We start from the raw sequence: 17,698 nt of genomic DNA, 5'->3' as shown, positions 1-17,698 counted from the left end.
CCCCTCCGACAGTGCGACGCTCCCTCAGTACCGCCCCTCCCACAGTGCGACGCTCCCTCAGTACCGCCCCTCCGACAGTGCGGCGCTCCCTCAGTACTGCCCCTCCGACAGTGCGACGCTCCCTCAGTACCGCCCCTCCCACAGTGTGGCGCTCCCTCAGTACTGCCCCTCCGACAGTGCGACGCTCCCTCAGTACCGCCCCTCCCACAGTGCGGCGCTCCCTCAATACTGGCACCGGGGGAGTGTCGGGCCTAGATTATGGGGCTCGAGTCTCTGGAGTGGGGGCTAAAACCCACAACCTACTGAGTCAGGGGCCAGAGCTAGACCCACTGACCCATGGCTGAGACCCGTTAAGGAGAGGAAGGGAGAGATGAAAAACCGCAGCGTTTGGAAAATGAACTGATGACATCGAGTGACGCGATATAATCGGAGCTGCAAGCAAAGGGCCATGTTGGGATCTTGGTTACTGTCCAACGCCTCCTTGTAAAGGGGCCACAGAGGCTTTGTTTTCAAAATCCTCGTATCAATATTTCACAATCAATAAATGAATCAATCAATCGACAGCTGTGACCGTCCATTCTCCAATTTAGCCCCACGTTGGAGCGGCTGCAGTTCAAAGTTCACATCAGTCGCATGACCCCTCACCTGCTTCCCATTCTGTACACCCAATAGGGTACATCTTCCCATCCACGACACCCCTATACTGTGATGGTGCTCAGAGTGATGGGGCAAGTGTAGAGAGAGAGACAGAAACAGAGACAGAGAGAGAGAGAGAGAGAGAGAGAGATTACAGCATCAGGGAGCTTCAACATAGCAGTGAATGCACTAAAAGAAAAAGCCCGAAGAGCCCTATATGCAATAAAAAGAAAATTCTACAACATCCAAATCCCAATCAAAATCTGGCTCAAAATATTTGACAGCATAGTCCTGCCCATTGCACTGTATGGTAGTGAAGTATGGGGCCCGCTAAATCACCAAAGCTACACTAAATGGGAAAAACACACAATAGAAGCCCTACATGCAGAATTCTGCCGAAGCATCCTTCGCATCCAAAGAAAAACGCCAACAAATGCATGCAGAGCCGAACTAGGCAGATACCCACTGATAATAAACATCCAAAAACGAGCACTAAACTTCCTAAATCACCTCAAATCTAGCTCCCCAGACACCCTTCATTTCAAAGCATTTCAGACCCAAGAGCTAAACCCAGAAAAGAGTCCCCTGAGTCAGCTGCTACTGAAACTAAGTACTCAGCCGGACCCTGACCAGCCCCAGACCAACACAGCCGTCCAAACACCAATCCGAGTGAACCAAATCATTAAAAAATGCAAAGAAACCTACCTGGAACATTGGAACAAAATAACCGAAAGCCAAAGCAGATTAGAATGTTACCGGGCCCTAAAAAGAGAATATAAACTGGCAGACTACCTCACGACCATCAGAGACACAAAACAGAGACAGACCCTCACCAGGTACAGACTAAGCGACCACCAACTGGAAATTGAAAAAGGCAGATACAAGAAATCCTGGCAGCCTAGAGAGAATAGAATATGCGATCAATGTCTGGCCGGCGAGGTTGAAACAGAAATAAATGCATTTCCTCCTAAAATGCGAAAAATTCAACACATCAAGAAACATATTATTCAACAAGCTAAGCCAAACAACCCCAGATTTCAAGGAATTGGATGACCTGTCAAAATTGAGATTAGTCCTGGGAGAAGGAGACAGACCATACCTTGGGGCCAAATATGTAACAACATGTCACAACCTGAGGACTGTTTAAAATTAAGACTGTTTAAAATTAATATTGAACGTACCAAATGAAGTACAAAGACTGTTTAAAATTAATATTGTTTAAAAGTAATATTGTATGTACCCAACAAATGTCAAATCGATTGACACCTACAGAATGTTTGAAAATGTACCTTTTTGTTATGTAAGCTTTGGCAATATGGTTCTCTGTAAACTTTCATGCCAATAAAGCATTTGAATTTGAATTTGATAAAGCATTTGAATTTGAGAGAGAGAGAGACAGAGAGAGAGAGAGAGAGAGAGAGAGACAGAGAGAGAGAGAGAGACAGGGAGAGAGACAGGGAGAGAGACAGAGCGAGAGAGAGAGAGCGAGAGAGAGACAGAGAGAGAGAGAGACAGAGAGAGAGAGAGACAGAGAGAGAGAGAGACAGAGAGAGACAGAGCGAGAGAGAGCGAGAGAGAGAGAGACAGGGAGAGAGAGAGAGACAGAGAGAGAGACAGAGAGAGAGACAGAGAGAGAGTGAGAGAGAGAGACAGAGAGAGACAGAGAGAGAGACAGAGAGAGAGACAGAGAGAGAGAGACAGAGACAGAGACAGAGAGAGAGACAAGGAGAGACAGGGAGAGAGACTGAGAGAGAGACTGAGAGAGAGACAGGGAGAGAGACAGAGAGAGAGACAGAGAGAGACAGGGCGAGAGTGACAGGAGGGAGGGTGAGAGAGAGAGAGACGGGAGGGAGAGACGGGAGGGAGAGACGGGAGGAGGAGAGAGAGAGACGGGCGGGAGAGAGAGAGAGACGGGAGGGAGAGAGGCGGGAGAGACGAGAGGGAGAGAGAGAGAGACAGACAAATTGAGATTAGTCCTAGGAGAAGGAGACAGACCATACCTTGGGGCCAAATATGTAACAACATGTCACAACCTGAGGACTGTTTAAAATTAAGACTGTTTAAAAATTAATATTGAACGTACCAAATGAAGTACAAAGACTGTTTAAAATTAATATTGTTTAAAAGTAATATTGTATGTACCCAACAAATGTCAAATCGATTGACACCTACAGAATGTTGGAAAACTGTACCTTTTTGCTATGTAAGCTTTGGCAATATGGTTCTCTGTAAACTTTCATGCCAATAAAGCATTTTAATTGGAATTGGAATTGGAATTGGACAGAGAGAGAGTGAGAGAGAGAGACAGAGAGAGAGAGACAGAGAGAGAGACAGAGACAGAGAGAGAGACAAGGAGAGACAGGGAGAGACAGGGAGAGAGACTGAGAGAGAGACTGAGAGAGAGACAGGGAGAGAGACAGAGAGAGAGACAGAGAGAGAGACAGAGAGAGAGAGAGACAGGGCGAGAGTGACAGGAGGGAGGGTGAGAGAGAGAGAGACGGGAGGGAGAGACGGGAGAGAGACAGAGAGAGAGAAAGATAGACAGAAAGAATTGGGGTCGGAGAGATCAACGGGTGAAGACATGAGTGAGGAGAGGTTGAGCGACCCCACTAGAGTTGTCAATGAGATTTAGGATCATGCCCCAGGGCGATTTCCCCCCCACAACACAAACATAGCATTGGTCGAACGAAATCCCGCTCGAGGGACCGTTCAATAAATCACCAAAATTCTCCCAAAAAAAGTTATAAAATAGATGGCTGTTTTCTCCTGTCCTGTGCCTCTCTTTCCCAGAAACTGCCCACAGCGTTCCCAGTGGGCAAGGTTGCCCCTAGAACATCCCCGGACCCTGTATTAACGCAGAGGGGCACACACGACGTCAGCAGGCACACAAGGACGAAAGTCATCTTCTAAAAGATGTTGGGTTGAGGAGAGGCTGGGCAGCAACCGAAGATCCTCAAGTGTGTCCCATCCGTCTGATCACCGGCTCACACTCTATAAGCATCTCGTGGTTCGAATCCTTTCCAAAAAAAAAAATCACAACAACCGCACGCCCAACACTTTGGGTAAAAATAAAGCCAACTGGATCTCCAACACCTCCAGGGCGTTCCTCCACGTCTTCGTGGTATCCTCCATGCCTTAATGGACCACCTCCTCTCCACAATTAAAGTCCCTCCGGCACACAGACCCTCCGTGGAAGAAACAAACGATTCGACGTCCTCCCGAGAGCTGGTGCTGAAATGTCAACGGGCCGCGTTGAATCCCGAGCGAGAGGGCAACTCGATAGATATTCCCTTAAAGAACCTGGGTGGAGCCAGGACCAAAGCTCCCCCCGCTGCTTTATAGAACGACAGGCAAAGCAATTGAGAAAAGGGGTTGTTGAGATGGTTCAAGTTTCCCAGCAGTTGGCAATCTTCACCCCGATCGGACCCTAAGGTCTACTTCATGGTCCTTGGTTTGTGATTGGCCAATGGTGGGGCGGGGGTAGGGGTGCGAGATGGTCTCTTTTCCTTGTCGGAACCCCATCAAATCGAGGAAAGCAATTGGCCAATCTGCACCGGCCAATCTCTGATGCTCCGATCCCTCCAGCGGGAGGGTGGTGTCCCCTGTTGGTCAAGGTTTCTGCAGGCCCGGAGAGAGAACCACTGGGGTGGAGAGACCGTCCACACTCGGCACTGGAACCTGCATCTGGCTGGTGATGGTGGACGGGAACTGAAAGGAAGAGAGATACCAGTCACCCAAGACTCTGCTGCCCCGCGTCCTAACTCGGCCCGTTCGCCCATTGGCTCTTGGTCCCATCGACGCCTCGATTTTAAAATTCACCATCCTCGCCTTCAAATCCCTCCGTGGCCTCCTCGCGCCCCCTCCCTATCTCTGTAACCTCCTCCAGCCCTCCGAGATCTCTGCGCTCCTCCAATTCCGGCCTCTTGCGCATCCCCCCCCCCCGATTTCCATCGCTCCACCATGGGCGGCCGTGCCTTCAGCCGCCTGGGCCCCGAGCTCTGGAATTCCCTCCCTAAACCTCTCCGCCTCTCTCCCTCCTCCTTTAAGATGCTTCTTAAAACCGACCTCTTTGACCCAGCTTTTGGTCACCTGTCCTAATATCTCCTTATGTGGCTCGGTGTCCCTGCACCGTGGGGCATCGGCCCTTCCCCTGGTGTCTCTGCACCGTGGGGCCTCGGCCCTTCCCCCGGTGTCCCCGCACCGTGGGGCCTCGGCCCTTCCCCTGGTGTCCCCGCACCGTGGGGCCTCGGCCCTTCCCCCGGTGTCCCCGCACCGTGGGGCATCGGCCCCTCCCCTGGTGTCCCTGCACCGTGGGGCCTCGGCCCTTCCCCTGGTGTCCCTGCACCGTGGGATCTCGGCCCTTCCCCTGGTGTCCCTGCACCGTGGGGCCTCGGCCCTTCCCCCGGTGTCCCTGCACCGTGGGGCCTCGGCCCTTCCCCTGGTGTCCCTGCACCGTGGGATCTCGGCCCTTCCCCTGGTGTCCCTGCACTGTGGGGCCTCGGCCCTTCCCCCGGTGTCGCTGCACCGTGGGGCCTCGGCCCTTCCCCTGGTGTCTCTGCACCGTGGGGCCTCGGCCCTTCCCCCGGTGTCCCTGCACCGTGGGGCCTCGGCCCTTCCCCTGGTGTCTCTGCACTGTGGGGCCTCGGCCCTTCCCCTGGTGTCCCTGCACCGTGGGGCCTCGGCCCTTCCCTCGGTGTCCCGGCACCGTGGGGCCTCGGCCCTTCCCCTGGTGTCCCTGCACCGTGGGGCCTCGGCCCTTCCCCCGGTATCCCCGCACCGTGGGGCCTCGGCCCTTCCCCCGGTATCCCCGCACCGTGGGGCCTCGGCCCTTCCCCTGGTGTCCCTGCACCGTGGGGCCTCGGCCCTTCCCCTGGTGTCCCTGCACCGTGGGGCCTCGGCCCTTCCCTTGGTGTCCCTGCACCGTGGGGCCTCGGCCCTTCCCCTGGTGTCCCCACACCGTGGGGCCTCGGCCCTTCCCCCGGTGTCTCCGCACTGTGGGGCCTCGGTCCTTCCCCGGGTATCAGAAGAACATAAGAAATAGGAGCAGGAGTCGGCCATTCGGCCCCTCGAGCCTGCTCCGCCATTCAATAAGATCATGGCTGATCATCGACCTCAACTCCACTTTCCCGTCCAATCCCTCGATTCCCCGAGAGTCCAACAATCTACCGATCTCAGCCTTGAATCTACTCAACGACTGAGCCTCCACAGCCCTCTGGGGCAGAGAATTCCAAAGATTCACCACCCTCTGAGTGAAGAAATTCCTCCTCATCTCAGTCCAAAATGGCCGACCCCTTATCCTGAGACTGTGCCCCCTGGTTCTAGACTCTCCAGCCAGGGGGGAAACAGCCTCTCAGCATCGACCCTGTCAATCCCCCCTCAGAATCTGATATGTTTCAATAAGATCACCTCTCATTCTTCTAAACTCCAGAGAGTATCGGCCCAATCTACTCAATCTCTCCTCATAGGACAATCCCCCCATCCCAGGAACCAGTCTGGTGAACCTTCGTTGCTCTCCCTCTATGGCAAGTATATCCTTCCTTAGGTAAGGAGACCAAAGCTCTACGCTGTGACCCTCCCCCCCTACAATAGTTCATCAGCAGCCTAATTGAGTCGCACTTGCCTCGTGCCACACCTCACTCACCCAGCCACAGATTTAGTTTCTGGCCTCCGGCGGGCCTGCCCTTACCTGGAAGAGTTTGGCGGGACTCTGCGGGGCGATGGGACTGAGCGTGCTCCAGAAGTGGATGGTCGGAGGTAGGGGGCTGGGCGTGAGCAGCACAGGGGTCTGCGGAAGAGAAACAGAAGAAGGTGGTCATCCACTCAAACAGGCGGCTGGGACCGAAAGGTGCGTCACGCGGCGTTGAAGGCCCAAGGGTGGTATTATCCCAGGTCAGTGAATCGCAGAATACAGGCCGTTCAGCCCCTCCTCGAGCCTGTTACATTAGGAACAGGAGGAGTCCGTTCAGCCCCCTCGAGCCGGTTACATTAGGAACAGGAGGAGGCCGTTCAGCCCCTCCTCGAGCCTGTTACATTAGGAACAGGAGGAGTCCGTTCAGCCCCTTGAGCCTGTTACATTAGGAACAGGAGGAGGCCATTCAGCCCCTTGAGCCTGTTACATTAGGAACAGGAGGAGGCCGTTCAGCCCCTTGAGCCTGTTACATTAGGAACAGGAGGAGGCCATTCAGCCCCTCGAGCCTGTTACATTAGGAACAGGAGGAGGCCGTTCAGCCCCTCCTCGAGCCTGTTACATTAGGAACAGGAGGAGGCCGTTCAGCCCCTCCTCGAGCCTGTTACATTAGGAACAGGAGGAGGCCGTTCAGCCCCTCCTCGAGCCTGTTACATTAGGAACAGGAGGAGGCCATTCAGCCCCTTGAGCCTGTTACATTAGGAACAGGAGGAGGCCATTCAGCCCCTCGAGCCTGTTACATTAGGAACAGAAGGAGGCCGTTCAGCCCCCTCGAGCCTGTTACATTAGGAACAGGAGGAGGCCGTTCAGCCCCTCGAGCCTGTTACATTAGGAACAGGAGGAGGCCATTCAGCCCCTCGAGCCTGTTACATTAGGAACAGAAGGAGGCCGTTCAGCCCCCTCGAGCCTGTTACATTAGGAACAGGAGGAGGCCATTCAGCCCCTCGAGCCTGTTACATTAGGAACAGAAGGAGGCCGTTCAGCCCCCTCGAGCCTGTTACATTAGGAACAGGAGGAGGCCATTCAGCCCATCGAGCCTGTTACATTAGGAACAGAAGGAGGCCGTTCAGCCCCCTTGAGCCTGTTACATTAGGAACAAGAGGAGGCCATTCAGCCTCTCAAGCCTGTTACATTAGGAACAGGAGGAGGCCGTTCAGCCCCTCCTCGAGCCTGTTACATTAGGAACAGGAGGAGGCCATTCAGTCCCCTCGAGCCTGTTACATTAGGAACAGGAAGAGGCCGTTCAGCCCCCTTGAGCCTGTTACATTAGGAACAGGAGGAGGCCGTTCAGCCCCCTCGAGCCTGTTACATTAGGAACAGGAGGAGGCCGTTCAGCCCCTTGAGCCTGTTACATTAGGAACAGGAGGAGGCCGTTCAGCCCCTCGAGCCTATTCCACCATTCAATGAGATCACGGCTGATCAGTATCTTAACTCCATCTGCCCACCTTGGTTCTGTAACCCTCAAACCACTTACCCAACAAAAATCTATCGAATCCAGTTTTGAAAACTCCAACTGACCCCCAGCCTCGATAGCTCTTTGGGGGAGAGAGTCCCAGATTCCCACCAGCCTTTGTGTGAAGAAGTGCTTCCTGACATCACCCCTGAACGGCCTGGCTCTAATTTGAAGGTTCTGCCCCCTTGTTCTGGACTCCCCCCACCAGAGGAAATAGTTTCTCTCTCGATCGACCCGATCGGATCCTTTAATCATCTCAAACACCTCGATCAGATCCCCCCTTAATCTTCTACACTGGAGGGAACACAAGCCCAGTCTGTGCAACCTGTCCTCGGGATTTAACCCTTTCAGCCCCCGGGATCCTGGGGAATCTGCGCTGCCCCCCCCCCCGCTCCGCTCCTCCGAGGCCGAGATGTCCTTCCTGAGGTGCGGGGCCCGGAACTGAACCCAGTGACTCCAGACGGGGTCTAACCAGAGCTCTGTACAGCTGTAACATCACCTCCACCCCTTTGTACTCCAGCCCCCTCTCCAGATAAAGGCCAACATTCCAAGAGCCTTTGTGATTATTTCCTGAACCCGTCCCCCTAGCTTTTAGTGATTTCCGTCCTTCGACCCCTAAATCTCTCCGCTCCTTCACAGTTCCTAGCTCCTCGCCATTTAGAAAGACTCTGTGATCCATCCATCTTCGAGCCAAGGTAGATGACCTTCTGGCGGAGCCACTAAAGGACTCAGATCGTTCGTATATAATTCCCTTTAACAACACGTTAGCTACAGCCTGAATCTGTATCTGTATTTATACTGTTTACTTGTACAGGGCGCGATTACTTTAACGGCGCGGGTAAACGCGATGACGTCACGCCGTTCATCACGTGATCCCCCACTGGCGGGAAGAACGTGATGACGTCATGACGTCAACCACGGGACCGCCCTAGCAGTCCTCGTGGAGCCTCCGAACTGAGCAGACCTACACTCGATGTTCTCCTGTAGTTACTTGCTTAAACCTGTTAGTTTCCATTAAACTTCGTTTTGTTTGAGCGCCTGAGTGGACCTCAGTCTTTGGATAGGAACTAGACATTCCTACAACCTCACTCTTTCCCACGCGGAATTCCCTCTGCCGCAGTTTTTGCCCGCGCACTTAATCTGTCGGCCTCCCTTTGCAACACTCTGCCTCCATCTACACTAGTTACTGCGCCACCTCACTGAGTGTCATCAGCAAACTTGGATATAGAGTCATAACAGCACAGAAGGAGGCCATTCGGCCCATCGAGTCCGTGCCGGCTCTCTGTAGAGCAATGCAGTCAGTCCCGTTCCCCCGCTCTATCCCCGTAGCCCTGCAAGTTTATTCCCCTCGAGTGCCTATCCAGCCTCCCCTTGAAAACATCGAGTGTCTCCGCTTCCACCACTTCCCTCGGCAGCGAGTTCCAGGTCCTCACCACTCGCTGCGTAAAAACGTTTTTCCTCACGTCCCCCCCTGTATCTCTTACCCAAAACCTTCAATCTGTGTCCCCTAGTCCTTGTACCATCAACTAGTGGGAACGGCCTTTCCCCCTCTAGCCTATCCAAACCCATCATAATCTTGTACACCTCGATCAAATCACCCCTCAACCTCCTTTGCTCTAATGAAAACCAATCCAGCTTCTCCAACCTGTCCCTGTAGCTAAGATCCCCCAATCCCCGGAACCATTCTGGTAAATCTCCTCCGCACCGTCTCGAGGGCCTTCACATCCTTCCTAAAGTGTGGTGACCAGAACTGGACGCAATACTCCAGTTGTGGCCTAACCAGCGCTTTATAAAGGTTCAGCATAACTTCTCTACTTTTGTACTCAATACCTCTATTTATGAAGCCCAAGATCCCGTATGCTTTGTTAACCACTCTCTCAATATGTCCCGCCACCTTCAGGGATCTATGCACATTAACTCCCAGGTCCCTCTGTCCCTGAACACTCTCTAAAACTGTGCCATTAAGTACACATTGCCTCTCCCTGTTCCTTCTGCCAAAATGTATCACCTCGCACTTCTCTGTATTAAATTCCATTTGCCACTTGTCTGTCCATTCTGCTCGCCTTTCCAGCAGTAGGATATATGTCCAGCACAGAAACAGGCCATTCGGCCCCTCTGCTCCGTGCCGGTGTTCCTGCTCCACACCAGCCTCCTCCCGCCCCCTCTTCATCTCACCCCATCACCGTATCCTTCTATTCCTTTCTTCCTCATGTGTTTATCCAGCCTCCCCTTAAATACATCTACACTATTCGCCTCGACCACTCCCTGTGGGAGCGAGTTCCACATTCTCACCACTCTCTGGGTGAAGAAGTTTCTCCTGAATTCCCGATTGGATTTATTACTGAGTCTCTTATATTGATGGCCCCTAGTTCTGGTCTCCCCCACAAGTGGAAACATCTTCTCTACGTCGACCCTATCGAAACCCCTTCATAATCTTAAAGGCCTCCATCAGGTCACCCCTCAGCCTTCTCTATTCTAGAGAAAAGAGTCCCAGCCTGTTCAATCTTTCCTGATAGTTAGAACCTCTCAGTTCTGATATCATCATTGTAAATCTTTACTACACCTTCTCCATTGCCTCTATATCCTTTTTATAATATGGAGACCAGAACTGTGCACAGTGCTCCAAGTGTGGTCTAACCAAAGTATATGGAGACCAGAACTGTGCACATTGCTCCAAGTGTGGTCTAACCAAGGTATAGGGAGACCAGAACTGTGCACGGTGCTCCAAGTGTGGTCTAACCAAGGTATATGGAGACCAGAACTCTGCACAGTGCTCCAAGTGTGGTCTAACCAAGGTATATGGAGACCAGAACTGTGCACGGTGCTCCAAGTGCGGTCTAACCAAGGTATATGGAGACCAGAACTGTGCACGGTGCTCCAAGTGTGGTCTAACCAAGGTATATGGAGACCAGAACTGTGCACAGTGCTCCAAGTGTGGTCTAACCAAGGTATATGGAGACCAGAACTGTGCACAGTGCTCCAAGTGTGGTCTAACCAGGGTATATGGAGACCAGAACTGTGCACAGTGCCCCAAGTGTGGTCTAACCAAGGTATATGGAGACCAGAACTGTGCACAGTGCTCCAAGTGTGGTCTAACCAAGGTATATGGAGACCAGAACTGTGCACAGTGCTCCAAGTGTGGTCTAACCAAGGTATATGGAGACCAGAACTGTGCACGGTGCTCCAAATGCGGTCTAGCCAGGGCATATGGAGACCAGAACTGTGCACAGTGCTCCAAGTGCGGTCTAACCAAGGTTCGAGACAAGTTTAACATAAATTCTCTGCTTTTCTATTCTATCCCTCTAGAATTGAACCCCAGTGCTTGGTTTACTTTTTTTTTTAATGGCCTTGGTAAACCGGTGGAAGCAGATTCAATAGGAACTTTCCAAAGAGAATTGGATAAAATGTGCCGGGCTGTGGGGAAAGAACAAGGGGGAGTGGGACTTATTGGAGAGCTCGTTCAAAGAGCTGGCACAGGCACGGTGGGCCGAATGGCCTCCTCCTGTGCTGTACGATGAATATGTACAAAGTGGGGAGAGGAGAGCTGGCGTACCAAAGAGTGCGAGGTGATGACCGTGGGCGTCAGGGCGTTGGTGGCACTGATGGGCGACAGGAAGTTGGCCGACGAGGTGGGGTTCAGCTTGTCGGGGGAGGGGCTCCGCCGGGCGGCGGGAGACGAAGGGCTCCCCAGCTCCAAGTCCTTGGGCTTCTTGGCCTTGTGAGGCTGCGGGTCGGCCAGTGGCCGGGCCTCTTGGATCTCCAGGGCCATCTCTGAGGTCACCATGTCGGCCAGTTGCCGCTCTTCCTCTTCCTCCTCCAGGCCTTTGGGAGAAGGTTCCAGCACCACCACCACCTGCGAACTCTGAACTTTGACCTCGGCCTCCTCCTCCTCCTCCTCCACCGGGCCTTTGGGAGAAGGCTCCAGCAACACCACAACCTGCGAACTCTGAACTTTGATCTCGGCCGCCACCTCCTCCTCCTCATCGCCTTTCAGGGAAGGTTCCAGCACCAGCACGACCTGCGAACTCTGACCGTTGACCCCAGCCTCCTCCTCCTCCTCCTCCTCCTCGCCCTCGCCCTCCTCCTCCTCCTCCTCGAACTTGGCCTGGTTTTGCAAGGACTGGATGGTGAAGGTGGAGTACAGGCCCGAGCGCATGTAGTCGTTCCGGCTGCTCTGGGACTTCCAGCCGCCTTTCGCCGCCTTCTGAAGGCCGGCCGGACTCTCGCTTGCCGGCTTGGCTGTCGGGAGAGCTTCCGCAACGCTCTCCGGCTTCTTGGCCTCTTCCTTGGTCGTCTCGGCAGCGCCCGGGTCTGGATAGGAGACGAACCTGTAGACAAACTTCTGCCCACTGACTTTCTTGATGATGTTCTGTGAATCAACCGCGAAATACAGAGTTAGAGAGGAATGAACAAAAGGAGGAATGAATGAATGAAGAGATCTCCTCCCTGCATCATTACTCAGATGGAATGAAGGCACATCGCAAAATCGCCTGCTCCAACTCATTATCCCAGGGCCTGACACAGTGGAACTCCTCCCCTCCCTCCTTCAATAGCCCTGGTGTCCCTGCACCGCGAGGCCTCGGCCCTTCCCCTGGTGTCCCTGCGCCGTGGGGCCTCGGCCCCTCCCCTGGTGTCCCTGCACCGTGGGGCCTCGGCCCTTCCCCTGGTATCCCTGCACCGTGGGGCCTCGGCCCTTCCCCTGGTGTCCCTGCACCGTGGGGCCTCGGCCCTTCCCCTGGTATCCCTGCACCGTGGGGCCTCGGCCCTTCCCCTGGTGTCCCTGCATCGTGGGGCCTTGGCCCTTCCCCTGGTGGCCCCGCACCGTGGGGCCTCGGCCCTTCCCCTGGTGTCCCCGCGCCCTGGGGCCTCGGCCCTTCCCCTGGTGTCCCCGCGCCCTGGGGCCTCGGCCCTTCCCCCGGTGTCCCCGCGCCCTGGGGCCTCGGCCCTTCCCCCGGTGTCCTGCACCGTGGGGCCTCGGCCCTTCCCCTGGTGTCCCCGCACCTTGGGGCCTCGGCCCTTCCCCTGGTGTCCCCGCGCCCTGGGGCCTCGGCCCTTCCCCCGGTGTCCCCGCGCCCTGGGGCCTCGGCCCTTCCCCCGGTGTCCCCGCACCGTGGGGCCTCGGCCCTTCCCCCGGTGTCCCCGCACCCTGGGGCCTCGGCCCTTCCCCTGGTGTCCCCGCACCCTGGGGCCTCGGCCCTTCCCCTGGTGTCCCTGCGCCGTGGGGCCTCGGCCCTTCCCCCGGTGTCCCTGCGCCGTGGGGCCTCGGCCCTTCCCCCGGTGTCCCTACGCCGTGGGGCCTCGGCCCTTCCCCCGGTGTCCCTGCACCGTGGGGCCTCGGCCCTTCCCCCGGTGTCCCCGGCGCCGTGGGGCCTCGGCCCTTCCCCCGGTGTCCCTGCACCGTGGGGCCTCGGCCCTTCCCCTGGTGTCCCCGCGCCGTGGGGCCTCGGCCCTTCCCCTGGTGTCCCCGCGCCGTGGGGCCTCGGCCCTTCCCCTGGTGTCCCCGCGCCGTGGGACCTCGGCCCTTCCCCTGGTGTCCCTGCACCGTGGGGCCTCGGCCCTTCCCCTGGTGTCCCCGCGCCGTGGGGCCTCGGCCCTTCCCCTGGTGTCCCCGCGCCGTGGGACCTCGGCCCTTCCCCCGGTGTCCCTGCACCGTGGGGCCTCGGCCCTTCCCCTGCTGTCCCAGCACCGTGAGGCCTCGGCCATTCCCCCGGTGTCCCTGCACCGTGGGGCCTCGGGCCTCGGCCCTTCCCCTGGTGTCCCTGCACCGTGGGGCCTCGGCCCTTCCCCCGGTGTCCCAGCACCGTGGGGCCTCGGCCCTTCCTCTGCACCGTGGGGCCTCGGCCCTTCCCCTGGTGACCCTGCACCGTGGGGCCTGGGCCCTTGCCATGGTGTCCCTGCACCGTGGGGCCTGGGCCCTTCCACTGGTGTCCCTGCACCGTGGGGCCTTGGCCCTTCCCCGGGTATCCCGAGGTTACGATGAACCCTTACCTTATCATAGTAATACCTCAGGGCCCGGCTGAGCTTGTCGTAGTTCATGTTGGTCTTGTTCTTGCGAAGCCCCCACAGTCGAGCGACCTTCTCGGCGTCCAGCAGCTTGAACTCGCCGGCGTTGGATGTCCAGGTGATGAGGTGCCGGCTCTGTTTCTCCTCCAGTAGCTGCAGCAGGAATTGCCAGAGTGTGACCGAGGGGTCCATCACTGACAGGGAACACAAGGCAGGTTGACGTCGACTAGTGTTAACGGAGTCCCAAACATACACCCACTATACACACACCCCCCTATACACACCCACCCCACACACACAGACCCCCGATACACCCCACCCCATACACACGCCCCCCTATACACACACACACCCCCTATACACACACACACACCCTATACACACACACACACCCTATACACACACACACACCCTATACACACACACCCCTATACACACACACACCCCTATACACACACACACCCCTATACACACACACACCCCTATACACACACACACCCCTATACACACACACACCCCTATACACACACACACACCCCCTATACACACACACACCCCCGATACACACACACACCCCCTATACAAACACACACACCCCCTATACACACACACACCCCTATACACACACACCCCCTATACACACACACACACCCCCTATACACACACACACCCCCGATACACACACACACCCCCTATACAAACACACACACCCCCTATACACACACACACACCCTATACACACACACACCCCTATACACACACACACACCCCTATACACACACACACCCCCTATACACACACCCCCTATACACACACACACCCCCCCTATACACACACACCTCCTATACACACACACACACCCCTATACACACACACACACCCCTATACACACACACCTCCTATACACACACACACACCCCTATACACACACACACACCCCCTATACACACACACACACCCCTATACACACACACACCCCTATACACACACACACACACCCCTATACACACACACCCCCTATACACACACACCCCCTATACACACACACACACCCCCTATACACACACACACACCCCTATACACACACACCCCCTATACACACACACCCCCTATACACACACACACACCCCCTATACACACACACACCCCTATACACACACACACACCCCTATACACACACACACCCCCTATACACACACCCCCTATACACACACACACCCCCCCTATACACACACACCTCCTATACACACACACACACCCCTATACACACACACACACCCCTATACACACACACCTCCTATACACACACACACACCCCTATACACACACACACACCCCCTATACACACACACACCCCCTATACACACACACCCCCTATACACACACACACACACCCCTATACACACACACCCCCTATACACACACACCCCCTATACACACACACACACCCCCTATACACACACACACACCCCTATACACACACACACCCCTATACACACACACACCCCTATACACACACACACCCCCTATACACACACACACACCCCCTATACACACACACACACCCCCTATACACACACACCCCCTATACACACACACACACCCCCTATACACACACACACCCCTATACACACACACACCCCTATACACACACACCCCCTATACACACACACACCCCCTATACACACACACACACCCCTATACACACACACACCCCTATACACACACACCCCCTATACACACACACACCCCCTATACACACACACACACCCCCTATACACACACACACCCCCTATACACACACCCCCCCCCTATACACACACACACACCCTATACACACACACACCCCCTATACACACACACACACCCCCTATACACACACACACACCCCTATACACACACACACACCCCTATACACACACACACCCCCTATACACACACACACACCCCCTATACACACACACACCCCCTATACACACACACACACCCCCTATACACACACACACACCCCCTATACACACCCCCTATACACACACACACCCCCTATACACACACACACCCCCTATACACACACACACCCCCTATACACACACACACCCCCTATACACACACACACACCCTATACACACACACACACCCCCTATACACACACACACACCCCCTATACACACACACACCCCCTAAACACATACACACACCCTATACACACACCCCTATACACACACACACCCCCTATACACACACACACCCCCTATACACACACACCCCCCCTATACACACACACACCCCCTATACACACACACACCCCCTATACACACACACACCCCATACACACACACACCCCCTATACACACACACACCCCCTATACACACACCCCCCCCAGACACACACACACCCCCTATACACACACACACCCCCTATACACACCCCCCCCCCCATACACACATACACCCCTATACACACACACACCCCCTATACACACACACACCCCCTATACACACACACACACCCCTATACACACACACACCCCCTATACACACACCCCCCCCATACACACACACACCCCCTATACACACACACACCCCCTATACACACACACACCCCCTATACACACACACCCCTATACACACACACACACCCTATACACACACACACCCCCTATACACACACACACCCCTATACACACACACACACCCCTATACACACACACACCCCCTATACACACACACACCCCTATACACACACACACACCCCTATACACACACACACCCCCTATACACACACACACCCTATACACACACACACCCCCTATACACACACACACCCCTATACACACACACACACCCCTATACACACACACACCCCCTATACACACACACACACCCCTATACACACACACACCCCTATACACACACACACACCCTATACACACACACCCCCCTATACACACACACACCCCTATACACACACACACACACCCCTATACACACACACACCCCCTATACACACACACACACCCTATACACACACACACCCCCTATACACACACACACCCCTATACACACACACACACCCCTATACACACACACACCCCCTATACACACACACACCCCCTATACACACACACACCCCGATACACACACACACACCCCTATACACACACACACCCCTATACACACACACACACCCCTATACACACACACACCCCCTATACACACACACACCCCGATACACACACACACACCCCTATACACACACACACCCCCTATACACACACACACACCCCTATACACACACCCCCCCCTATACACACACACACCCCCTATACACACACACACCCCTATACACACACACACACCCCCTATACACACACACACCCCTATACACACACACACCCCTATACACACACACACCCCCTATACACACACACACACCCCTATACACACACACACCCCGATACACACACACACACCCCTATACACACACCCCCTATACACACACACACACCCCTATACACACACACACCCCCTATACACACACACACCCCTATACACACACACACCCCCCTATACACACACACACCCCTATACACACACACACACCCCCTATACACACACACACCCCCTATACACACACACACCCCTATACACACACACACCCCTATACACACACACACCCCTATACACACACACACACCCCTATACACACACACACCCCTATACACACACCCACCCCTATACACACACACACCCTATACACACACACACCCCTATACACACACACACCCCTATACACACCCCCCCCCTATACACACACACACCCTATACACACACACACACCCTGTACACACACACACCCCTATACACACCCCCCCCCCCTGTACACACACACACCCCTTTACACACACACACCCCTATAC

The 17,698-nt window shown here is 55.0% G+C and overlaps 1 protein-coding gene across 1 annotated transcript; it reads right to left on the bottom strand.

Moving 5' to 3' along the window:
• Positions 1–1,325: 1,325 nt before the first annotated feature.
• elk1 (ETS transcription factor ELK1) lies at positions 1,326–13,975 on the bottom strand. Its single transcript, XM_085978914.1, has 4 exons — positions 13,764–13,975; positions 11,329–12,144; positions 6,323–6,421; positions 1,326–4,344 (listed from the first exon to the last, which is right to left on the bottom strand). Exons 1-4 carry the CDS (start codon positions 13,968–13,970, stop codon positions 4,246–4,248), a joined length of 1,221 nt encoding a protein of 406 aa, XP_085835040.1. The 5' UTR covers positions 13,971–13,975; the 3' UTR covers positions 1,326–4,245.
• Between the last annotated feature and the right edge of the window lie 3,723 nt (positions 13,976–17,698).

Source organism: Somniosus microcephalus, unplaced genomic scaffold (genome assembly GCF_052327205.1).
Source record: "Somniosus microcephalus isolate GS21.2 unplaced genomic scaffold, FLI_Smic_1.0 unresolved_chr7, whole genome shotgun sequence".
NCBI classification, from domain to species: domain Eukaryota; kingdom Metazoa; phylum Chordata; class Chondrichthyes; order Squaliformes; family Somniosidae; genus Somniosus; species Somniosus microcephalus.
This window is presented reverse-complemented; position numbering and strand designations above follow the sequence as displayed.